The sequence below is a fragment of the Tamandua tetradactyla genome, chromosome 13, assembly GCF_023851605.1.
Source record: "Tamandua tetradactyla isolate mTamTet1 chromosome 13, mTamTet1.pri, whole genome shotgun sequence".
NCBI lineage: Eukaryota > Metazoa > Chordata > Mammalia > Pilosa > Myrmecophagidae > Tamandua > Tamandua tetradactyla.
Genome location: NC_135339.1, coordinates 31,558,437 through 31,584,403, shown reverse-complemented (window position 1 = coordinate 31,584,403; position 25,967 = coordinate 31,558,437). Strand labels below are relative to the sequence as shown.

The window sequence follows — 25,967 nt, the reverse complement described above, 5'->3', positions numbered from 1 at the left end:
TTAATGGCTTTTCTGTGTACCTCGGCTTTGAAATTCTGTTTTAGGGTGTTTTAGGGAAATAATCCTTTCTTCTTTGCTAAGAAATGCTAACAATTAAACTAGTTATCTTTTATAGAACAGAAATAGCTTTTTTTTTTCCCAGTTTAAAGTTCCTCCAGTATTTTCCTTTTGCATAATATGGAACTATTTGACATACAAATAAGAATTTGACAACTAAGAAATAAATTTAGCAGTGGAGATCCTCACAACACATTTATATTATTTATATTTTTCTTCCTTTTCTATCTCTATTTCTTTACTTCCTACATCAGCTTTTTTTTTTGTATGTGCCTTGACCAGATATTTTATCTTCTGCATCTCTTTAATCACACAGAGGATCTAGTCACACAAAAGAGATCACTGTTGTTCTGTGAGAGATACCACAGCAGTCTCAGTAAAGCTGTGCGATAGCAACCCTATAATTATAAACAATATATGGCAACATTTTGATTCCATGTGTCCACTTTCTCTATGTCTGCCATTAGCATGTGGTTCCTATACCACCTGATGTCTTTCTTCCTGATACATATTCCTTAAGGAAATTCTAGAAGCATTCTCTTAAAACAAATCAAAAGAACACAATATAAAACTACCTGCTTTATCTTAGTATAATTTGCCAATTGGTATAGAGAGAAGTGTTTTTGATAGGAACAGGGAATGGAAGGGTCAACAACAAAAGAGAATGAGATCAGACATTCTCTGAGTAGGAAGGAACTTGAGAGCTCATTTAATCCAAACCAGTAGTTTTATAGGTAAAGAAAGAGTCCCAAGCAAATTAATATCTAGACAACCCAGGTTTCCTAATTTGGGGTCCAGTGGTTTTCTTCTTGCCTCATGTGAGCATCCTTATTTTGATCCTGAAGAGTGTTGTCTAGTGGGTCAAGCATTCTAGGAATCCAGGATCTGGAAATCATCATCAACTAAAACTTTGTTAAATGTAGTGGTTCCCCAGGGCTTTCAATTAAAACCATATATATATATATATACAGGGGAGAATATTAACAACCTTCAGTTCTTTATAGCAAGCCTCCTTTCACAAACTACAGTAGTGTCCCCACAGGTACTTTTTAAAGGGACACTAGGTGAAAACATGATAGAGAATTTTTGGGAATGCCCTCATATACGCCAGTTATATTTTAATCTTAATTATTTTTTCTTCTATTGTTGATCTAAGACATTATTAAATGAAGGTGACTATGAAAACAGAACTGCTAAGGTGTGTTTAATTACCTAATCTCTTTATGTTTTGCCACCATTTAAAATTACATCTTATTAACCTGTCCATTTCTTTTAGAGAATATAGCATTTGGAAGGCCATATTAGCATATCTCTATTTGATTGAAGGATAGACCAAAGTTACTGAGGCAAAGACCTAGAGCTGGGCTCTTGTAGAACAATGTCTTGCATACAATTTCTCTAATCACTGAAATAAAAAAAGAGGATTAAAAAAAGACTTGAAATATTATGAAAATAGCAAACAATTTGATGCAACTGGAAAAAATTTGTTTGAACTGTTGGTGCATGTACATGTGGGGGGAATAGATGAGAAGCTCCAAAACTAAATTGTCAATATTTAAAAAGGATCATTTCTAACATGAAAACAAACTTTTAACTTTACCCTAGTGATATTTGAGAGCAATTGAAACTTTAAGCTTGAGATGGATGTAAACAGAGCTATGTATTTGGAAATTAACTCTTTTTGATAGGGTGGTGATGGAATGGTAAGATGAGGAGCTGGAGGACAGGAGTCTATTTAGAAATTACTTTTTAAATGGTCCAAGAGAAGTGAGAGCCTAGATTAAGATGGTGGGAATAGAGAGGAGTTTGTACATGCAAGAAAGAATTCTGGAGTAAACATGTTTACAGTCAACTTGTTGTATGTAAAGAGTAAAGGAAAAGGAAAAAATTAATACCTACCCCAAGGAAGAGTAGGTTAGGAAGGTTAAGAAATTCATTTAAGTTTTGCCTGTTGAATTTAGGTGACTAAGGGGCATGCAATATATATATATGTCATGGTTAGGGACAGGTGTCAACTTGGCCAAGTTGTGGTACCTATTTATCTGATTGGGCAAGTGCTGGCCTGTCTGTTGCAATGAGGACATTTCATAGGATTAGGTCATGATCACATCAGCTGCATCCACAGCTGATTCCATTTGTAATCAGCCAAAGGGGAGTGTCTTCTACAATTAGTGATGCTAAATCTAATCATGGAAAGCCTTTTGAGGAGGATTCAGAGGAGACAGGCCCCATTCCTGCTTCGACTGGTGAGCCTCTCCTGCGGAGTTCATCCAGACCCTCCATTGGAGTTGTCGGCTTCACAGCCTGCCCTGTGGATTTTGGACTCCGCGTTCCTGCGGTCACATGAGACACTTTTATAAATTTTATATTTGCAAGTGTTCCCTGTTGTTTCTGTTTCTCTAGAGAACCCTAACTAATACTATATATACATATCTCTCATATATATATGAGAGAATTTGGGATATGGTTCTGGAACACAGGAGAGAGGCATGAAGAAAATAGATGGTAACATCCAGTGAAAATAGATGGAAAAAAACCTACGTTATTTTAAGCAATGTTGAAAGTAAGTGATTAAAGGCATTGACAACTCTTGCTAACAAGACATTTTAGCCTATTGCTAAAATGAAATCCAGGATAAAGGACTCAAATCTTAGTATTAACAGAAAGCTTCCCCTCCCATCTTACCAACGAGATCCATCAGTACTTCACCTTCCCATTCGTTTGTCTCTAAATATGTTCACATATTCATTCATCTTTATGCTGGCTTAGAAGAAGAGCTTAATCTTTCTATCTGTTCCTCTTAATCCTATGTCATCTGAGTTACTTAAGACTTTATTTCCATCAGTTACAGTCTTAATTCTCACTGTTCATTCTCTTCTAGCTTCATCTTGCTCTTTTCCTAAAAAAAATTTCAATCACTTCCATCTTAAAGCATACATGAAGACATGTTAACCAGCAGAAAAAAATGAGCTTCTCGCAATTCCAATTTGTCTGACCCTCAGATTTTTCTCATCCTCCCGCTCTCTTTCTCTTTCTTTCTTCAACTATTCTCCATCCTTTCAAACCTAAACTGCTTGAAAATGTAGTGTATACCACTATATTTTCTCCCTCACTGCATACATACTACTCATTCTACCTGTAGTTTAATTTTGCCTTCACTAGATTACTGACATTATGTTGGAAAAGATATGAAGATCACTTCAGTACAAGATCCAATATGCTTTTATAATGCTCAGCCTACCTGGATTTTTTGCATCATTTAAAGTCATTGGCTATTGCACCCTCAATAATTCAAAAATATTCAAGAACCTTATAATCTAGAGAGGAATATGTATAAGAAAATATGCAATTTCAGTAAATTGTGAGTTCTACTGTGGCTGCGGTAACTGTAGAAGAAATTGGTAGAAATTGTGAGTTGCCACCCATACCAATTCTGCCCTTCTGGCATGGAAGCAAAACTCCAATTTAATTGTGTAAACCAATGTGCTAAGAATGACATGCAAACGAACAAACAAAAGCAACAAAATAAAATTTTGTAACATCCCTTGCAGTTAGGAATGGCAATGTGACTATGTTCTGGCCAACAATATATAAGAAGGAACATTTGAAAGATAGTTTCAAGATGGCTCCTTAAAAAGATATAAGGAATGTTTCCTGCTTTTCCTCTTCATTATTACTGTCTGGAATATTAAATATGTGGCTAGAGCTAGAGCAGTTATATTTTAACCTTGATAATGGAAACCAGAAGCCAATCGTGATGAAGCAGAAAGACAAAAATTCCCAATCCTGGATGATTTTGTGAGCTGTCATTAGCAGCCCTGGATTGCACATTTTCTGCCTCTTTTTATGGAGATAGCAAATCCTTAATTTGTTTAAGCAGCAACAATCAGGTGTCTGGATCTGATATAAGCTCACTGGAATCACAGGTGGGTAGAAAAATATCTTTCTGGATCTCTCCTTTTGTCTTTCCCAACACATTTTCACTGGATGGTACCATCTATTTTCTTCATGTCTCTCTTCTGTGTTCCAGAACCATATCCAAATTCTCCCAGATATATATATATATATTGCATGCCCCTTAGTCACCTAAATTCAACAGGCAAAACTTAAATGAATTTCTTAACCTTCCTAACCTACTCTTCCTTGGGGTAGGTATTAATTTTTTCCTTTTCCTTTACTCTTTACATACAACAAGTTGACTGTAAACATGTTTACTCCAGAATTCTTTCTTGCATGTACAAACTCCTCTCTATTCCCACCATCTTAATCTAGGCTCTCACTTCTCTTGGACCATTTAAAAAGTAATTTCTAAATAGACTCCTGTCCTCCAGCTCCTCATCTTACCATTCCATCACCACCCTATCAAAAAGAGTTCATTTCCAAATACATATAGCTCTGTTTACATCCTTCTCAAGCTTAAAGTTTCAATTGCTCTCAAATATCACTAGGGTAAAGTTAAAAGTTTGTTTTCATGTTAAAAATGATCCTTTTTAAATATTGACAGTTTAGTTTTGGAGCTTCTCATCTATTCCCCCCTCATGTACATGCACCAACAGTCCAAACAAATTTTTTCCAGTTGCATCAGATTGTTTGCTATTTTTATAATATTTCAAGTCTTTTTCTAATCCCCTCTTTTTATTGTCCCATATAATTAGAATTGTTTTGCTCCCCTTCCCCCATAACTACACATTTGCTTTCTACACATTAATCAAGGCCCAAATTATGGTCAAACCATTTATCAAGCTTTCTCTTGCTCAGTCCTCAAACCAGCAGTATTAATTATTCCCTTATCTGCTCCCATACATTTTTCCACAAACCACTATTGTACAGCTTATTACATTGTTTTAGAGTCATTGTTGCATGTTTAGGCATATTTTATGCATTTTAATTCTGTGTATATTTGAATGTCTTTCTTGGGGAACTATCATATATTCATTTTCGCATTCCCTCAGTCTTTAGCACTGAGAAGGTGTTAAAGTCTTGATTTTGGATTTGAACTACCTCTACTTTGCTTTCTTATTGGTAAAACATCAACTTGAGGTTAGGAAATGCTTAAGATATCGATGAATAAATTATTGGAAAAGAAAGTTTTAAATAAATGGTCTATTATTTTTTTAGACCATTTTTATTTAGACCTAATAATAATAGCCTATTATTTATAGGCTTTATAATTCCTAATTCATTTTCTTTATCCTAAATCCTGAAACCCAGGCCCATTCACATCAGAAATGCAATACTTTCATATCCACTTCTGTTTTAATCAGTTTTGCTAAGAGTAATGTTTCATGAACTTGCTCTTAGAATGAAAACTTCGCTTAATGAAATTTGAATAGTGTATTATTCTATATATCAAATTTCTGTAGTTTTTTTTTTCTGTTTCCCTGATTTGGAATCATTCTTGCTAACTTTCAGGAGACCTCATGGAAAGATGAAAATTTAGATTAGATCCTCTCAATTTAAAGAAGAAAGAATAACAGAGAATTTATAACAGAAAGAATAACAGAGAGTAACACAGGGTCACTGAGAGATTAAAGCAAGTATGCTTTGGCACATGTAAATTAAATGTCTATAAAAACTTTCCATGATCTACCTACAAGAAAATATAAATGGGGCATGTAATAGGGGAATGCTCTTTTTTTTTAACAGCGATATATTTTTTCTAAGGGGAAACTATGGGCAAAATTGATGACAAATAGTTTTTTGATTGGTGATGCTATTCCCTATTCTATATGAATGAGAACTTTAAATTGTAAATCTAATGGCTCCTACATAACCTGTTTTTGGAGGGATAATTAACAATAATATATTTTAACAGCTCTGTAGAGGCTGAACCTTTATCAATTAAAAAAAAAATCTTAGCTTCAGACAACATGAGGAAGTAGATTACAATTAAATAATAAACACATTCTGATTTAAACCTCATGAAGTATAATGACTATGTGAAATTGATGAAAGTAAGCAGACTTAGAATGCTTAGAATTTCCAATATAAATATATTAAATACTTATAGTGTAATAATAAATGAGAAGATGAAGACTGAGTGTTTAATAGCTTAAAATAAAACAATAATAGTTATATATATTTTTATATATGCATATGCATACATGTGTGTATATGTTTACATATATGCACACACATGTTTATGTGTGTGTGCATTTATATGTTGAAACAAAAATATGATATAGGTAAATAGTACTAGAGCTCTGTTTACAAAGTTGTATATTTTTGCAAAAGTAACTTCACTGACTCAATCAACAAATACTTATCTTCTATGAGCTATATAAAAGACTTTAAGAACTGGTATTTGTAATCTAAATGATTAAGGAAAATCCCCACAAAATTAAATTCTCATTTTATACTAAATTGGAACTGTATCTATCCTTTTGTGCCTAAAATTCAAGAGTTGATATTAAAAATGTGCTAGTGACTACATAAAATATATTTTCCTTTCAAAAATGACATTGGTACCAATATTGTACCAGTTGTGTGTGTATTTGTCTTACAAAATTTGCATATCAAAAAATAGAATATCTTTTTTTCTCCCTCTAACAATTATTGGGCTAGAAAGCTAAAAATTAATACCAGCACATACTTACATGTTATTCACTTTTGACTTATGCACTTCAGTTTCACAATAGCTTCAAGGCAGTCTACCAGGAGGGAGAAGACATGGGCCTCTGAAGGCAAAACCTAGCTTGACATTTTCTAGTATGACCTGGGGAAAGCTGCTTAACATTTCTGAATTTGGCTTTTCCATACGTTAAAGAAACAAAACAAGCAAATAAACAATCTATCTGACTATTGGGAAGATAAATATAGAGATAAAATATAGGCAAGAGGTGGTGAGTAAAGAGTAGTTTCCTCCCTTTTACCCTTGATGGTGAGTTCTTGCATGTGTTCTTGTTTGTTTGTTTGTTTGCTGTGTGGTGGGTGTCACATTTCATTCTTTTCTATGTGAATACTCCATTACAGCAGTACCATTTGCTGAGTGTTTTTTTTTTTTTTTTGGAGTTCATGAACTGGGAATCCAACCCAGATCTCCCACATGGCATGTGAGAATTCTACCACTGAACCACCAATGTACAACCAGCATGTGTTCTTGCAACCTAGTTCTCTTTAAAAACATTAATTCATTGAGGGAAAGACCAGGTCAAGATACAGGGGCTGTAAATGATTGCAAATTCATAAGTAAGCTGGTATCATTTAACAAATTTGTCCTCAGGAATGTAAGTTCCTAGAATGTTCATGATCTTTCACTTTCACTTAAATTTATAATCTGGGCCCATGTCCTTTTCAAAGTCACAGATAACTGAATCCTATATAGAGATCAAATATTATTTTATTACCATTTCTTCACTCAAGAAATGATCTACTGCTATTAAAAGATGAGTAGAAAAGTTAGGCATTATGCCTACCATGGCAAGTTTTAACACCTTTTAACTCAGAGCCACAAAGGTATTTATGAAAGTTCCTCTAGATCTATAACGTTTTATAATACTCCACTTCTGAAATTACCTGTAGAAATTTAAAAGAAAAACAAAAACCTCAAGATCTGACAGTTCTGTGTTCTAAGAATGAACAAGGTGGAAATTAATATCAACTAATAGTAATAAAGGCATCATTTTCCATATGTGTTTATTTCAGAAAAACTACAGGATTCAATTCCAGCTTCCAACTGTTCATTTTGTGCAGTCTGAAAACAGGGCTCTAAATTAATACCATTTCTCATCCAACTGGTTTACAAATATTGACTTATTTTAAAATCTCAGAAGTAAATAAAAATTTGTGCTTCAACGTTTCTTTAAGAAATGTGACAAGACTTCTTAATAGTTTAATTATATGTAATTTTATGCATTCCAGTTGAGTTCATTCTAAACTGCATAAAAGATTGGGAGGGGGGCCCCGGGGGTTAGATGGTAAAAGTCAGTACTCACAGCTGACATGATGAGTTCTCCCCCCAGGTTCTGGATCTCAGCTTTAACTTGACTGCAGATTTTTAGCTGGTGAGAGTAGAACTTGATTTGTTCCAGGTAGGCCAACAAGTCCTGTTTGCATGATGCATCTGGACACTAAATATGCATAAAAGACAAACATTGAAGTAACAAAATTAATATAAGTAGATCAGGTAAGTAAATATGGATACTGGGGTTCCTCATAAGACAACAAGTTTGTTTTTGCAGAGCTGCATTTGTCAGATCAAGCCCCTGTAACTTCTGATATTCTTCTACATCAGAATAGTTCATGCACATTTCACATGAAGTTTAATAACATCAGCATAGGCAAAGAAATATTAAATGAATTTTCAGATGTAAAACGGTGCATAAAATAATTGCTTTTAATTTCAGATTAAGGCTAGAAGTCTTCAGATTGCATTCCTAGGTAAATCTAGAAAACATTTAAAATACATGTATTAGTTCCAACTAGAATTATTATTAAAATATTATTGGGACCCATAGTTCTATGTTTTCTGTCCTGGGTTATTTATAGGCGCATAAAAAGTTTTGCAAACAAAATTCACATATTATGTTATACTCCTTTCAGCATTAAAATATGCTTAACTGTTACAGACAAAGGAAATGATTTCTGCCTTAGGTAACAGCTGTGGATCTACCTGGAACCAGGAAACAGACTGCATAAACATTTTAGAGACAAATGAACCATGTATTCAATTTCTTTACAAAAAAAAAAAAAAAAGTCTCCCTATACTATATTATCTACCCTAAGCAAGTTCCAGGATGATAACTTTGAGCTTCAAAATCATAACATGGTAAATATATGTGATCAGAGTTTAAACTTTTTGCTTTGTTTCTTACACATTTATAATAAATTTTTAGGACTCCCTTCATTTAATTCCACTTTTAATAAATTATTATTATAACAACATGGAAATATGGACATTGGTTTTAATAAAAATATTCACTGCAACTTTACTTACAATAACAAAATTTAGAAATACTCTAAATGTCCTAATATAGGAGAATCATAAGTAAGAGTGTGTGTGTGCATGTATGTGTATGTGGGCATGTGTTAAGGGACATTATGCAGTATTAAGAAAATAATATTTTCAAAGGATGTGGGAAATGTTTGTGGAAGTTGAAAAAAATCAGTATTTAAGTATACCAGCTCAATAAAATTGAGTAAACAATGTCTATGTTTGTGTTTAAAACATGCTGGAAAAGAGATATATGAAACTGATAAATAAATGTAATATAAGCAGTCATTTTCATTTTCATCATATTTTGCATGTTTTAAAATATATATATAGTTTTAATATTTACCTAAAAACTTATTTTAAATAGCACTACTTCTAGTGGTCTATAATATAAATAAAACATAGAATGGAAGACCAAAATATATTTCAGGTATTTCTTCTTTTACCCTGTAATTAACAGTTAACCTGGCGCATTGTTGGAAAATTACTGACATGCTTTATTCTATTTTTTTTTTTTTTTACCTATTTCTTCCCCACTTTCTCATCTCTTTAAATGCCACAGCTATATATCCAATTGCTCAAGCCAGTAACCAAAGTATTGATGACCTCTTCTATATTCAATTATCTGTCCTCACTAAGTAACTTTCCCATCTAATTCTTTGGTCTTATGGATGGACTCAATGATAATTATTGACACATATAATATTTTATGTGCCACATACTATCCTAGGTGCTTTACCTATATTGTCTTTTAATGATCATCACAACTTCAGGAGGTAGTTTCTATCATTTTTCCACTTACAAAGGAGGAAACTGAAGCACAGAGAGGCTAATAAAGAGGTTAACTGAATTACCTAATTAGTGGTATAACTGGTATTCAAATTCATACAACCTGGCTCCACTTCCTTGCCTCTATAGTCTAGGAAACAGTTAAGTCTACCTGTCAGTTGTATCTTATATAGTACAGAGTAAATTGTCAGTTATTTATAAATTGATTTTTATCAGTTGGATTAGTATGGATTTGTTCCTTAAAAACTAGCACCAGTACATAACTTTTCATAAAATTTAACTTGCAAACTAATAATTAGATTTTTGGCTGATGATCAATGGTGCAATTACCCTAGTTTAAGAAGAGCATGCAATCTCTGTCTCAAGACCATACTATAATGGCCCATAATTTTGACAAGGGAAGAATGAATTAAATGAGCAAAAAGTTTGAATTGAACTTTTGAAATTAAAAGTTCATTGACCTAAATTTGCCCTTCAGTTTGAGAATTAATGACATTCTTGAATATGTCTGTGCTGGTTTGAAACTTTTTTACGGACTCCAGAAAGCCAGGTTCTAATCCATTCTTGTGGATGCAGACCTATTGTCAGTGTTCGGAACCTTTGGATTAGGCTGTTTCCATGGAGATGTGATCTACCCAATTCAAGCTGGGTCTTAATCCTTTACTGGAGTCCTTTAAGAGAGTCAAAAGAAGCTAAGAAAGAAAATACCCCAGGGAGAAGCAAGAAGGACCCACAGGAGCTGAGAGAGCCGTTTGAAACCAGAAGCCAGGAGAGAGGGAGAGCAGAACTGAACTCTTGAGTACAAAGAAACCAGAAGTTGATGATCTGGAAAATTCTGGGCTTCCAGGAGGTGAGACCCCAGAGGCCAGTGCCCTCTGTGAGGATTTAACAAAACAAGGAAGTATGTCAGAAGAGCCAGGCTTGGAGATGGAGTTATCAAGGAAGTGTTTGTGGAAAGTCCTATTATCTGACAGTTTTGACTCCTGTATGTTGCATGCCAAGCTAACAAAAATTTTTTTGAGAGATCTGTATGAACAGAGCCACTGTTAATCTGGACTAGAAGGGACAGAAAATGGACAGATTGAAGGAAAAATGATTTCAAAGGCAGAATCATGGAAGCTAAGGTCTGGAGCTAAGAAATCTCAGTCGGAGTTTGCCCCAGAGGCAGAGGGTGGGCCTTCCACCCTGATATTCAGGAAGAATTCTTGGTGCCCCCAACCTCAGGGAGGGTAGAATACATTCCTCAGGGATGGGGGTGGGGTGGGGGCTGGCCAAAACCCTAAACATTCTGAAGGGGTCGAGCGTGTACCACAGAGATGGCAGAGAGTGAGTGCTGCTCTGATGCTTGGAAAGGGTGGAGCCAAGAACAAGATCATCTGCCCAATGCTTGAATATGTTAAAACCCTCACTCCAGTGTTTGGAAAGAGCCAGGCTGTTGCATAAGCCCTTGGGGAGTGTGGGACTGCTGCTTTCTTAAGCCCTGAGGATAGAACCTCATTCTATAAATGTCTCTCAAGCTTTGAAATGTAAGGGAGCTTCCCCTGCAGGTTTTGGGAACTGTTTGAGACCTTTGATCCCTGTTTTCCTTATAGTTTCTCCCTATGGAAGAGGGAAAATGTATCCTGTGACAATTCCTCTTTTGTATACTGGAAGCAGATAACTTGTTCTGAGTTTCACAGGTCCACAGATAGAAGAAAATTTTGCCTTAGGACAAATAATGCCTGATGGTGACTTTGATGAGAGTTTGTACTGTTTTTTACTTTGTATTGTTTACCAAAATGGTTTAAGACTTTTGTGATATTGTGATGGGATGAATGTATTTTGCATATGGAAAGAGCATGTTTTTTTGGAGTCCAGAGGGTGGTATGTGCTGGTTTGAAACTGTTTTGTACGCCAGAAAGCCATGTTCTAATCCATGCTTGTGGACGCAGACTTGTTGCTGGTGGGACCTTTGGATTAGGCTGTTTCCATGGAGATGTGACCCACCCAATTCAAGCTCGGTCTTAATGCTTTACTGGAGTCCTTTAAGAGAGCCAAGAGAAGCTAAGAAAGAAAACACCCCAGGCAGAAACAAGAAGGACCCACAGGAGCTGAGAGAGCCGTTTGAAACCAGAAGCCAGGAGAGAGGGAGAGCAGATATCACCATTTGCCTCCCGATGTGACAGAGGAACCCCAGATCCCAGCTGCCTTTCCTCCATGAAGGTATCCTCTTTTTGGTGCCTTAATATGGTTATTTTTACAGGTTTAGAATTGTAATCTTTATAAATTCCCTTTGTAAAAGTCAATTCATTTCTGGTATATTACATTCCAGCAGCTTTAGCAAACTGAAATACCACCTAATTGTGGCATCAGTTTTATAACTGTAGTAGATAAACACACTAATTGTTAAATGACCATGCTATGAAGTCTATTAAAGCCTCTTTCTCATTTATGTTTGTAAATCCTTTCTGAGTCAGTTATGGCAGCCTAGAAACAGATTCAGAAGAATGAATCATTCCCAGTTTAAGAATGTTCTTCTCTTTGTCAAGCCTCCTTTATTAAAATCAAATGATATTTGTCCAACTGTTACATTTTTACGTGTAGTTCATCCCTTGCACTTAACTTTTTTCCAAATAAATTTACATAGAATTAACTTTTAAAGGAATACTGCTAGGGACTTCTAGGCAAATTAGGTTATAGAATATCTTAATATACTTTGGTTTCTTATTGTCAATTTTGTTGAGACAGGAGATGTTGACCAGGACATCTGGTTAGCTTTTTAATGCATGGATTTGTTTTTGTAATCTACGTTTTATAATCACCCAGACACCCACTTCAGGCAAGCAGATGGCATGTTAGCCTAAGTTGTTTTCTTACTTTAAACCAGTTTTCATTCTCCCAAGAAGATGCTTGGTACCAATGCAGAATACATTATTTAGTAATGAGGAGAAAAATGAAAAGCATTGATTTCCTTTCAGTTTGAATTTTGAGGGGGAATTTGTAAAGTGAACACTTTTAAAGACATTTATTCCATAATCTTACCTACTTTTGCACATATTGGGATATAAATATTATTTATGAATGTTTAAAAAGGCATTTAAAATTAGAGAGCAGGTTACATTCAGATATTCTGGCAAAGTTTGTTAGTGAAAAGTATTAGATATCACTGTGAATTTCTAGAACAGAAATTGCAAGCCATCAGTGGCAGCAAGAGCTCTTTGTGTCCAGGATCTCTCCCTTGGCCAGGGTTCAATTCTCCACTGGTCTTCCAGTGCAGAGGCTATTTCTTTCACCTTCCTTAGGATTTCAGATCATCAATGACCCTATTGTTTTGTACTTTTCAAGTCTCTTTACCTTTTCTTGATTGTATCAACATATTCAAGTCTCGTAAAACAAAAATTCACCTTTAACCCCGTAATCCCATCTCATTCTTTTTGCTCAGGATCAAGTCTTCTAAAAATATTTCAATGCCATTTCCTCTTTTCCTCAGCACACTAGAAACTGGCTTCAACCGTTTCGCCTGGCAGAAATTTATTTCATAGCAATCTCTAATGGTCTTGCTAAATGCACTGTACATATTGCAGTTTTTCTCTTATCTCAACTGTTTGCAGCTTTTGGATTTTCTCTTTTCTTTACATTCTACAACTCCTTGATTTTCATCATTATTTTACTTTTTCCTAGCTTGAGGACTGAGACATCCTGAACTTTTTTGTAAGGATTTTTTCCCCTTTATCTGCCCCTATTTGTATTCTCAGTTTTTGTTCATGTATATCTTCTCACCCTTGTCCTCTTCCTGGACAATAGCAGATAATATACTGGCTTCATCTATCACTTCTACACTAAACATCAGCAAATTTCTATCATCAGTTCTGTCTTCAGACATTCCATGTTCCTCATCCCATCTCACTGTCATGTCAACATGTTACACTCAACACATATAACCTTCACCTATCTCATTATCTCAATCCAGTGTACTATAAAACCTGTCCTCATCCTCTTTACCCTTGACCCCTGTATAAACTACCTCAGTGAAAAGGTCCTTCTCCCACTTTCCCATCTGCAACAATGGGTCCGATATTAATTCATGATTATACATATAATACTCTCAACAAATGTTTTTCTATGCCTATTATTGCTGCTATGTAGCAATCTGAGGTTTCTGAATTACAGAACAGAGAAGGGTATCTAGGGAACAGTTCTAGTTTGTAAAAGCTCCCAGAATGTGGTATACCAGAAACAGAACTTTTAAAAAGGTGTTCTAAGGCTGTGAAAATATACAAATCAAGGCACCAACAAGAGGTTACCTTCACTCAAGAAAGGCCAATGAAGTTTGGGGTTTCACTCTCAGCTGGAAGGGCACATGGCAATATCTGCTAGCTTTCTCTCCTGGCTTCTTGTTTCATGAAGCTCTCCTGGGGACATTTTCCTTCTTCATCTCCAAAGGTCTCTGGCTGTGGGGACTCTGTTGATTCTGGCTGCTTTAAAGCTTTTTCTAAAACGGTTCCCTCTTAAAAGGTTCCAGTAAGCAACCCCACCTTGAATGGGTGGAGACACATCTTCATGGCAATCAAAAGTTATCACCCACAACTGGAGGGGTCACATCTCCACAGAAACAATAAAAAGTTCAAACCTAGCAATATTGAATGAGGATTAGAGAATTTATCTTTTCTGGGGTACACAACAGATTTGAACCAGCACAGGGAGTAAGTTTAAAAATACAGTGGAACTCCTTTATGATGTTAATGATAGAAGATAACATTGACACATGATCTAGACTGGCCATGCTGACTTGTGAAAAATGTCAGTGACATCTACTTTGAACACTAGTACAAATTAAAGACAAAGATGTTATCTTCTTCAAGTTCCTTGCCTTTTATGTTTGTAAAATTCCAAACCAATCAACTTTCCAGCTTTATGTTCACTTGTAAAATATGACCCATACCACTATGTATGAGATAGTAACTAAAAAATCTCTATTCCTTCCTGATGTATGAAGTTGATGAAATTATTTGGGTTGATAAAAATGTTTTAAAAAGCTTACCTAATGTATGAAAGAAAGGTGTGTAAAGGATGATGGAGAGTTAACTTTGACAAAACTTTGGCTATTTGGAATTTTTGGTTAAAGACAATCAACCACCTATAAAGAGAAATTTCCTTGCTCTTCCTTTCCCCATCCTACACCAAATAACCCCTTCCACCTATATATAGGACATCTTATTCTTTGGTTTCTAAGGACCATAGTTATGTACACATGGAATAAACAGGATTCTGTGTTTTATGTGAATATATAATCACTCTTTAAAATGTTTAAAACTTTATTTTAATGGGAAAATGACAAAGATCAAATAAAAGGGAAAAACAGTAAAACAACAGGTTTTTAAATAGGAGACTAACTTACTTCAAGGACACAAACAGATAAAATAACTCAGTATCTCTTCAGTACTTTTAATTACTGAGAACCTTTCATGCATATATTTTATACAGTTGGGGATCTTTAATCTTGATAACAAATTTTGCCACCAACATCCGCGTTCAAAATAAATTTCTGATAGATATTAGTATCAAAATACACATACTTTCACAAGATACATCCAGAAATTATATCCTTAAGAGACATGCTAAAAAAGATATACTGAGGGTGGTGCAACAGTGGCTCAGTGGCAGAGTTCTCACCTGCCATGCTGGAGACCCGGCTTTGATGCCCGGTGTCTGCCCATTCAAAAAAAAAGATATACTGAATTCTCTAAAAGTTTCTTTTTAGAATAGTTTTCTCATAATAGTTTTAGACATTGTGACTTTTTTTCATGATTTTTTTACACATGCTCCATACCAAAAATACAAATAATTTTTTGACTTTCATAGCATGAGCTGTGAAAGAAATTCAAATGAGTTTAGCCCTCAACAATACTTTGTCAAAATATCAATATAAATTATAGTTGAGGGTTGTTTGTTTATAACTGATTACATTATGTAGTTTTGGATTGTGATTATTTATTCATTTTTAGAGTATTCTCTTTTTTTGAATTGACATTGATTGCCAATGTACTTAACACTGAAAATTCATGTAATTGTGTTCACTTATGATTAGGTGGGCATACCCATTCAATAATCTGGGTAAATTTGCTTGGCAAAATTACAATGAGGAAGTAAATAGGCACACCACCCAGGGATCAGAAAGTCTAATTTTGTTCTCTGCTTGTGTAAAACACTTAAGCAGATGCTACCTTTATTTTGGCTTCTATTCATCTTTCTATTTGGGGCATACTGCTTTAATGACTAATTGAAAATGTTTTCATGTTTTACTTGTACCTGATGAAGTATTAGCCACTTCATCTAACTTAGAATATTTGCTAACATTATGAATTACAGTGTAGAGTCAAGGTATAGAAATACACGTCACAGAATTCTAGAATCTTTGTTTGTATGAAGGGTACTTCCTCCACTTATGATTCCATTTATTCATTGTACTGATACATACACAATAATCATCTGTTCAAGAAAACAAAGCAGGAAAGAAGAGAGAAAAAAGAAATAAAGGCAAGCAGAATTAAAAGCCTCAAATAATCTGATGTCACTTTATTCTCTCTGGCTAGCTAATGGTAATTCCACTTTAGTGAACTGTACATGATATACGTACAATATATGTCTGTTCAAGGAAGCAAGGCAGGAAAGAAAAGAGGAAAAAGAAATATGGGCAAGCTAAATTAGAAGGTTCAATCTAATTTCACTTCATTCTCTACATTTGAACTCTGATTCTGAGACTTTATAGAATGAATGTAAGTAAATAGATTTAATATTATATAAATATATATATTATATATCACAAGTCTTCATAGGGTGGGATTGGAAACTGATTTTTGACCTTCTGAAACTCTAGCAAAAAAAAAAAACAGACTAGAAAGCATCAAAAAGACTGTTCAAAAATTTTGAATGATTAATTAATCAAAATATAAAGAACCAGTGTTTCAGCAGATTTTTTTCAAAATATGTTTCCATACTTTAAAAATTGCCTTCCTAACATCACTCAATTTTATTCCACAATAATTTTCACACATTATTTCTACTATAACATTTTGTATGATAATCTAACAATATCAGAAGCATAATCATAGACAGTCTCCACAGATGGTCACTAGAATAACTAAGTTAGTTTCTTAATTCTCAATTTTCATTCTCCAGAACCCTATCTGTTAGAGCAAAAGTGATTCATGTGAAACTATTCTATGAAGTGGAAAAGGTGAAAGAGGGTTCTCCCTAGTTCTTCATTAGTCAGTGACTGTTTCTTCAAGCCATTCTTAAAAATTTAAAACCTCTTTGAAAGTAAGACAATAATTTCATTTTTTTCCCATAAACTTTTAAAATTATTTATTTTATTTCTTCAGGATCTGTGGTAAGGACCCCTCTCTTATTTCTGATTTTATTTGCATCCTCTCTCTTTTTTTTCATTGTCCACCTTGCTAGTGGTCCATTGATTTTATTGATTTTCTCAAAAAAAACGACTTTTGGGTTTATTGATTCTTTCTATTGTTCTTTTGTTCTCCTATTCATTTAACTCTGCTTTAATCTTTGTTATTTCTCTTCTTCTATTTGCTTTGGGGTTAGTTTGCTGTTCTTTCTGAAGTTCCTCCGGGTGAGCAATTAGGTCTTTTATTTTTGCTCTTTCTTTTTTAATATAGGCGTTTAGGGCAATACATTTCCCTCTCAGAACTGTCTTTGCCGCATCCCGTAAGTTCTGATGTGTTGTATTCTCATTTTCATTAGTCTTCAAATAGGTACAGATTTCTCTAGCAATTTCTTCTTTGACCCACTGGTTGTTTAACAGTGTGTTATTTAATCTCCACATATTTGTAAAAGTCCTTGTTCTTTAGTGATTATTGAATTCCAGCTTCCATCCATTGTGATCAGAGAACATGCTTTGAATAATTTCAATGTTTTTAAATGTATAAAGACCTTTTTTGTGTCCCAGCATATGATCTATTCTGGAGACTGTTGCATTAGCCCTAGAGAAGAATGTACATCCTGGTGTTTTGGGGTGTAATGATCTATATATGTCTGTTAGGTCTAATTGATTTATCAGATTGTTTACATTCTCTATTTCCTTGCTGATCCTCTGTCTGGTTATTCTATCTATAGAGGAGAGTGGTGTATTAAAATCTCTTCCTCTTATTGTTGAAACATCTATTGCTCCCTTCAGTTTTGCCAATGTTTGTCTCATGTACTTTGGAGCTCCCTGATTGGGAGCATAAACATTTATGATTGTTATTTTTTCTTGGTGAATTGCCCTTTTATTAATATATAGTGTCCTTCTTTGTCTCTTATGATGTCTTTATATTAAAGTCAATTTTGCCTGATATTAGTACAGCTACTCTGCTTTCTTTTATTTACAGCTTCTGTGGAACAATTTTCCATCCTTTCACTTTTAAGCTATTTGTATCCTTGTTTCTAAGATGAGACTCTTATAAGCAGCATATAGCTGGATTATGTTTCTTAATCCATTCTGCCAATCTGTATCTTTTAAGTAAGTTTAGTCTGTTAACTCTCAAAGTTATATTTGTAAAAGTATTTCTTGAATCTACCATCTTATCCTTTGGATTTTATTTGTCAGATCTAATTCTTTTGCCTCTATCTCTTCTCTTTTTATCCTTCAAATTAACCTTAGTGGTATTCTTCAATTCTGTGCCCACCTCCAGACCTCCCTGTCCTGTCCTTTTTTTTTTTTCCTTTTTCAGCCAGCAGAACTCCATTTAGTATTTCTTGTGGGGCTGGTCTCTTGTTGACAAAATTCTTTCAGCCTTTGTTTGTCTGTAAAAATTTTAATCTGTCCCTCAGTTTTGAAGGACAACTTGGTTGAGTACAGAATTCTTGGCTGAAAGTCATTCTTTTTCAGGATCTTAAATATATCATACCACTGCCTTCTCACCTCCATAATGCCAAGTGAGTGGTTCGAACTCAGTCTTACATGGTTTCCTTGGATATAGCAGATTGTTTTTCTCTTGTCACTTTCAGGATTTTCTGCTTCTCTTCAAATTTTGCCAGACTGATTAGCATGTGTCTTGGAGTAGGCCTATTTGGATTTGTTCTATTTGGAGTTCGTTGGAGTTCTTTGCTTTGCATATTTATATCCTTTATTGGGGTTGGAAAGCTTTGCCCATTATATCCTCAACTAATCTTCCTAGCCCTTTACTCTGCTTTTCTTCTTCTGGGATACTGATGATTCTTATATTTGTGTGCTTTGTTTTGTCAATTATTCCCCTGAGATCCAACTCAATTTTTTCCATCTTTTTTTGTTGTTTGCTCTTTTGTGTGTTTGAAATCAGTTGCTCTGTCCTCTAATTCACTTATTTTTTCATCTGCCTCTTCAAATCTGCTGTTCTGTATCTCTGCATCTTTTATTTGGGCTACTGTATCTTTAATCTCTCTGATATCTGCTATTTTTCTTCTTATTCTTTCAAAGTCCTCTTTATGCTCTTCTGGTGTCTTTTTGATTTCCCTTATATCATTAGCCATCCCACTGATTTTATTTGGTATAATTAAATGAGCATCTTTGATTAGTTGTTCCAAAGTCTGTGTCTCTTCTGGTATTTTAATTTGGTCATTAGGCTGGGCTATATCTGCCTGCATCATGATAAGCTGAGTGATCTTCTGTTGCCTTTGAGGCATTTAAATATCTTAGTATGGTTACTTCGGAAGTTGAATTCCTTCAGTAGACTAAAACTTTGTATTTGCAGGATGGATGTGTGACAGGATGTGGGGTTTAATAGTGCAGTGACAGGTGGCAGCACAGGTATAGGCACAGGTCGGGGATGCTATGCTGGCATCTCCGAGCCTTAGGTGTGGGGGATAGAATTATGAAAGTGTGGTGTGGGGGCTGTGGGAGCAGGGTGCAGCTCAGACAGTCCTTGGAGTGCAGGAGCAGGGCACAGTATGGTGGACACAGAGGTAGGGTGCAGTGGGAGGCAGATGGGGGTGCTGAGCGGTTGCTCAGGGCTGGTGTTCAGGGACAATGTGGGTGTGCCTGTGGAGCATGGGGGTAGCTGGTATTAGGGTGTGAAGTAAGCAGCACAGAGGTTGGGGCATGGGGAAGGCAGGGCGCGGGTGTGTCCTTGCACAGGTGGAGGGGTTCAGGGAGCATGGGATGAGGACGTGCAAGTGTGTAGGGTCAGAGCACAGGTTGCATGGTTTGCAGGACATGGTTAGGGGCAGGAGATGTCAGGTGGGTGGGGTCCTGATGCAGGTGTGCAGGTTCAGGGGGTAAGGTTTGGGGCAGGGGTGCATGTTTATGTGGGGCTAGGAGGGGCTGTGTAGCACAGATGCACACATAAGCACCTGTTAGGTATGGGAACAGGGCGCTTGTGCGGGGGGTGGGGCAAGGGTGTGAACGTATACAGGGCAGGGGGTTGGGGTGCAGGAGTCAAGAGGTGTATACATGCATGCTTGGGCACCTGGTGAGGAGTATGTGGCTCTGAACACGCAAGGACCTGTGGGGCGGGGCCCTGGTATGCAAGGGTCTAGGAGGCAGAGCCCTGTTGAGCACATGCCCAGAGTTCAGGGGCTGCTAGCTGGGGTTGCCCCTGCTTGGGCCAGGGTGAGGTGTGGCCTGTATGCACAGGTCAGCACTTGTCCAGAGCTGGGAGGTGTGGCTTCGGTGCACGCCTGCTCATGTGCATACCTTGGAGGTCTTTATACTGATGTATACAAGCACAGAACTCAAGGGGAGAAGGCAGGGTTGCATGACTGAATGGTCTAGGGGTGGGTGTGGCCCGGGTATAAAGTTGAGTGGCAATGGCCTGGATGCACAGGTGATGGCCTGCAGGGGGCAGGGATGGGAGTGGGGGTTGAGGGCCAGGGCACAGATGCGTGAGTCTCTGGAGGGGCAGGGCGAGACTGTGTGCTTGTGTGGGAAAGGTGGGTCAGACTGGGACAGAAGTGCATGGGTGGGGGTAGTGGGGGGTAATGGGGACAGTTTGGGCAGGAGTGCTTGGAGCATGGTAGGCGGGTAAGTGACAGGGTTCAGGTGCATGGGATGTGGGGAGAGTTGCAGGTTGGGTGCAGCACATGTAAATGTAGCATGTTCAAGGAACCTGGCTTGGTTTACGTAGTCCCCGTCTTCCTGTCCGTGCACTCCTGAGGGATCTAGGCCTCCATTTGGAAATGGGTATGCTAGGCTGTTTGAGCTAGCTGGATGGTCTCTGGTTCTCTGCATCTCAATTACAGCTTTCGCAACCAGGGTTTTCCTATGTGGTGTAGAAGATCCCCTCCCAAGTCACCTACACATTGCTGGCATTGCTGTCCCAGTTGCCTCCCCGTCCCTTCTCTAGCTGTTCCTTGGAGCAGGGGTCCACTTCACCTATCCCATTCTGCCGTCTTCCCGGAACTTCCCCAAATACCTTTTATTTTATTTTATTTTATTGGCATGAGCAGGCACTGGGAATCGAATCCAGGTCCCTGGTATGGCAGGCGAGAATTCTGCCACTGAGCCACTGTCACATCTCCCCGTCATACACCTTTTTTTTTTTTTCTTGCATGGGCAGGCACCGGAAATCGAACCTGGGTCTCCAGCACAGCAGGCGAGAACTATACCTGCTGAGCCACTGTGGCCTGCCCCCCATACACTTTTAATAATGCTGAAAACAATGGCATAAAGTATAAAAGTACCTACTGCAAGGTAGTCTGATCAAATAAAGAAGAATATCAATATAAGAAAAAAATTTCAAAGTGACGTATTATTTGAACTTTGAGAATTGTGTACTTCAAAATGAACAAGAACCCAATTGTAGAAAGTATTCAATATTCAAAAAAGTAGTATATTTAAATATGTGTAATGTATTATGATTTCATTTATTCCATTATCATTTAGTCTGTCTCATAAAAGTAAGTACAATAAGATTCTAAAAGAGGGGAAAGATAGGCAGATCTGATTTCTGTCATTTATTTCTTCAGACTAGGAGTCTTTGACTTCTTAAAGTTAGAGCTTTTTTAATTGGTAAATATAAAAAATCAAAATTAATAAATGTGTGTCATGTTAATCTTAAAGTAGCAAGATATTGAAAAATACATATACTGAGGGGATATTTTTATATAATTTGTCCCTGTAATTATTCTTCATTGTTTCTTCTTCCTCATATCCACTAATATAATATTCAATAGGGGATAGTTCCTTTTGTTCCAAGAACTAGAGGATAGAAACAACAAATAAGAGACATAATAAAAATAGAAACATAAAAAGCTGTGATAGTTAGGTTCATGTGTTGACTTGGCCACGTGATGGTGTTCCATTGTTTGGTTAAGCAAGCACTGGCCTAATTGTTACTGTGGGGACACTTGGTATACTTAAATCTGCAGTAAGTTGATTCTATCTATGGCTAGTTATGTCTACCTTCAACTGAGCAATCGCCTTCAATAATAATGACATGTCTTATCCTCATCCTATCATTTTAAGGCTTTAAAAGGAGAAGTGATTTCAACAGTCAGAAGAGAGAATTTCCATCTCTGCTTCAGCTGGCCAGCTTCTCCTGGGCAATTCATTGAAAACTTTCACTGGACGTCTCAGCTTGCAATCTGCCCTATGGAATTTGGACTTGTGCATCCCCATAGGCATGTAAGAGAATTTTTATAAAATCTCATAATATTTAAAGATATCTCCTGTTGGTTCTTTTTCCCTAGAGAACCCCATTAAACAGTACAAAAAAATTCCCTCAAAGTTTATAAGCATAAAATAACTCAGAATATTTACAAAGTGAAAAAGAAAAGTGTTTTTCTTCCCCCAAAGGGAGTTAAATTTGTATTGTGAAGTTGAATAATATAGAATCTGTAAAGTAATACTATGCCTCAGTCTGAAATATTAATTGTATTTCCCAATACATTAACTAATGTAATTGGCAGATTTTTCACTTTAAGTTGCGCAGAAGGTAGCTCATATAGTGTAGTTGCTACTTGGAAAACTGGAATTTCAGAATTCTACTAATTACTATTTTTTATTGCAATTTTACAAAGAATGCCAGAAAACTGAAAATAATAGAATTGAAAAAGTATAATTTTGAAGAGCAAAAAATAAGAAATCTAAGATATCTAGAAAAGAGAAAAACTATGTTGGTTATAATAACCATTACAATAATTCATTCAAAGCTCAAAATACTGATACTGAACATTTGCACTATGAAAAAACTGACCTAAGTCTACCCTAGGATTAATTGTTCACTGATTTTTATTAATTATGAAATATATACTAAAACCATTTACTAATTTTAGTAAAAAATTGATGCAATGGTGGAAAGCGACAAGCTCACCTGGTTGGCAATCTGCCGAGCAAGGACATCCATCCTGGAACCTGATTCTGATATCATTTTAGCTGCATAGATCACATCAGTTGTATGCTTCAATGGCCCCTTTCCCCTGAAAATAAAAGAACACATTAGCTGTAGTGATTTATGTTGACAAATTCACCACCACACACCAGTGTGTGTGTCTATATGTGTTGGTGTGAATAATAATAATAAGAAGAAGAATAGATTTGGTTTCAAAGTACTTGCCTGGTTATTAGCTTGGCAGATTTAGGCCCTGGACAGACTCTAATTAATATCCATTTCCTCTAGTATTAAATGAATAAATGAAGGCCTATGGTGTTAGGATTTAGGAAATATCTAGATGCCTAGAAGATGGACTCCACTCAATCTCAATTCTTTATAAAAAGTAAAACTCATTTAGAGATACTCTTGTTAGATATAGATACCTAAGGACAAACGTATTTTCTTGATGCTAGGGAAGAACATGAGCTTCATACCCATATATCCAACAATCCATTTTGATCGGCAGTGTTATTCTTAATCATTGTCTTTTTAATGCTTGTTATATTCTTGCACCTAATTGCATTTTGTTTTCATCACACTATCTCTCCTCCACAGTTGTCAACATCACACTTGTCTTTAAATCCACTGACACATATTGCTTTATTTTTTTCTTAAGTCAACATTAATCATTACAATACTTTGAGTTGTTCTTATCAAATTTACTTTATACATCAGGCAGGACTGGATGTTATCTACATGGTTATATATTCAAGAAAGGCATTGCATTTCATTTTTTTTAATGCATCTCTAGAGAAAGTTAAACTTGAATAAAGCTGTCTAAGCTCAAGAAAGGCAATGTATCAATTCTCAAGGTCTTAAACAATGGACAAAGGTTGCTTCTAAGGAAAAGGTTGCTTCTAAGGAGAGGAGCTAACTACTCTTAAAACAATGGGCAAAGAGTTATATCTAAGGGATGTAGCTAATGTATCCTTCCCCTCAAAATAATTTATTTGCCTGTATAAAAATCCTGGGCAGATGAAAGGCAAATTATCTCTAGCTTTAAACATATATCTTTTTACGATGCCAGTATCTTAAACACATGTAGAACTTAAGAGTGACGATAATATACTCTGACAGGGCACAATTATTCTTCCTCATGTTCTTAATTAAATGTATTGCCTGGCAAGCTTCCTACTGAGTACCAAACAAAATATACATTTTACAAATGATTCTATATCATGTCAAGCATTTAATTTGTATCTAGAGGAAGCTACAATTACTGAAACTATGATAAATTCTTTAACATTCTTAGCCTGAAATGTGCTACATAATAAAGGCTTTTTAAAATGGGGAAATACATTGAAAGGTTGTTTGCTGCCTGCATTTTCATAATGGGTTCTCAGGATCTCCTGTCAGCAAAGTGTGTCATGAATCATTGAGTTTGGATCTTATGGAGCAAGATACCCAGAGGAGGAAAGGGTTGAGATTGGACATATTTTAGAGAAATCAGAGGCCAGAGATCTTTAATAAAAACAGTGCTTACAATAATAATCAATCTATCTCCCAAAAATGAGGGCAGAAGCTCTGAGGTAGAAGGCCTGCCAATTAATTACAGAATTATAGGTTAGAAGGGATAATGAGAAAGGTTGCTTTAACTCAGCGATTCTGATATCATGGAAATTTTATTAAGGTGAATAGCAAATATATCTTTGAAACTTAATTACTGATACCATATAAACCTGCCAGCCATTTCTGACATGCCCTATCCTTGACTTTTACTCGTTTCTCTGACTTCACCCTATTTCTGGCACTTAGTCAACCCTACCTTTTTTCTCTTTTAATTACCACCAGAAATAAGAAGATGATACAGCTGACCAGTCACAGCTCAACTAAATAGGGCTCAGGTTTAAAAACAAAATACCAAATGGTCTCATGGACTTGTTTTGTCTTTTTAGGGACAGAGAGTATCTGTGAAATGGTTTGGTATTTTCTGCCACTGATTATAAACAAAATAAAACTAAAAGCTTAGCTGTATCTTTTTCATTTTATGATGCTTAAATCTTTGATAACATAATATTATTTCCCTTTTCAAGTCCAAAAATTTCCTTTTCACCCTTTTTCCCACTTGCTATTCCACATGAATAAGTCCCAAAACATTGTGGTTCACCTAATTCATGAAAACATCTAGAAACTTTATTCCCCCCAAAATAATAGTTAACCAGGCCACAGTGGCTCAAGCAGGCAGGAAAGCTTGCCTGCGATGCCAGAGGACCCGGGCTCAATTCCTGCTGTCTGCCCATATTAAAAAAAAAAAAAAAAAAAGTTAACCCATTTTGCATTTTCAATGTTGTAAGAAATTTAATCCTTATAACAATCTTCTGAGTTCAGAATTTTTATTATCCCTATTTTATAGATGAGGAAACTGAGGCACAGAGAAGTTAAATATATTTACTCCAAATCACACAGTAATAAATATCAGAGAAGGGATTTGAACTCAGGCAATCTGGATACAGAGTCTGCTTTTAACCACTACACAATCTGCTTCCCATAAAACACACCAAGATAAAATGAATGCAATCAAGAGATCTTACACACTGATGGGTATTACCATAAATGTAATAGAGAGAAAAGAACAGTTTTGATTTAAGTTCTGAGTGGTTAGGAGGTCCACTAACAGTGACTTCCTTGCATACAACAGCCTCAAGAAACACAACCTAAATCTGTGTCCCAGCAAAATAAAAAAATGTACTATAGTGCACAAACCTTTATTTAAGGTAACAGCAAATAGTTGAAATGACACCAGCAGCTTACAGTGCTGGGATATTTTTCTTGAGATATTATCTGTCTCTTATCCCCAGTACCCTCTCTCCTTCTTTCTCTGTTCTCTAAATCCTAAACTCAAAGCTCAGCCAATCTAGATGATG

At 35.9% G+C, this 25,967-nt stretch overlaps 1 protein-coding gene across 8 annotated transcripts in view; it reads right to left on the bottom strand.

Annotated features, from left to right (window-relative positions):
- The window catches only part of CTNNA3 (catenin alpha 3), a 1,849,311-nt gene that overhangs the window by 51,906 nt on the left and 1,771,438 nt on the right, over positions 1-25,967 (bottom strand). For 7 of the 8 annotated variants that reach the window (XM_077125140.1, XM_077125141.1, XM_077125149.1 and 4 more), the window contains 2 exons: positions 23,044-23,149; positions 7,992-8,126 (listed from right to left, as the gene is read on the bottom strand). In XM_077125140.1, the coding sequence (XP_076981255.1) occupies positions 7,992-8,126; positions 23,044-23,149 (241 nt within the window). Of the gene's footprint in view, positions 1-7,991; positions 8,127-21,734; positions 21,930-23,043; positions 23,150-25,967 lie in introns of those variants that run through there. The other variant, XM_077125142.1, reaches the window with a different exon arrangement.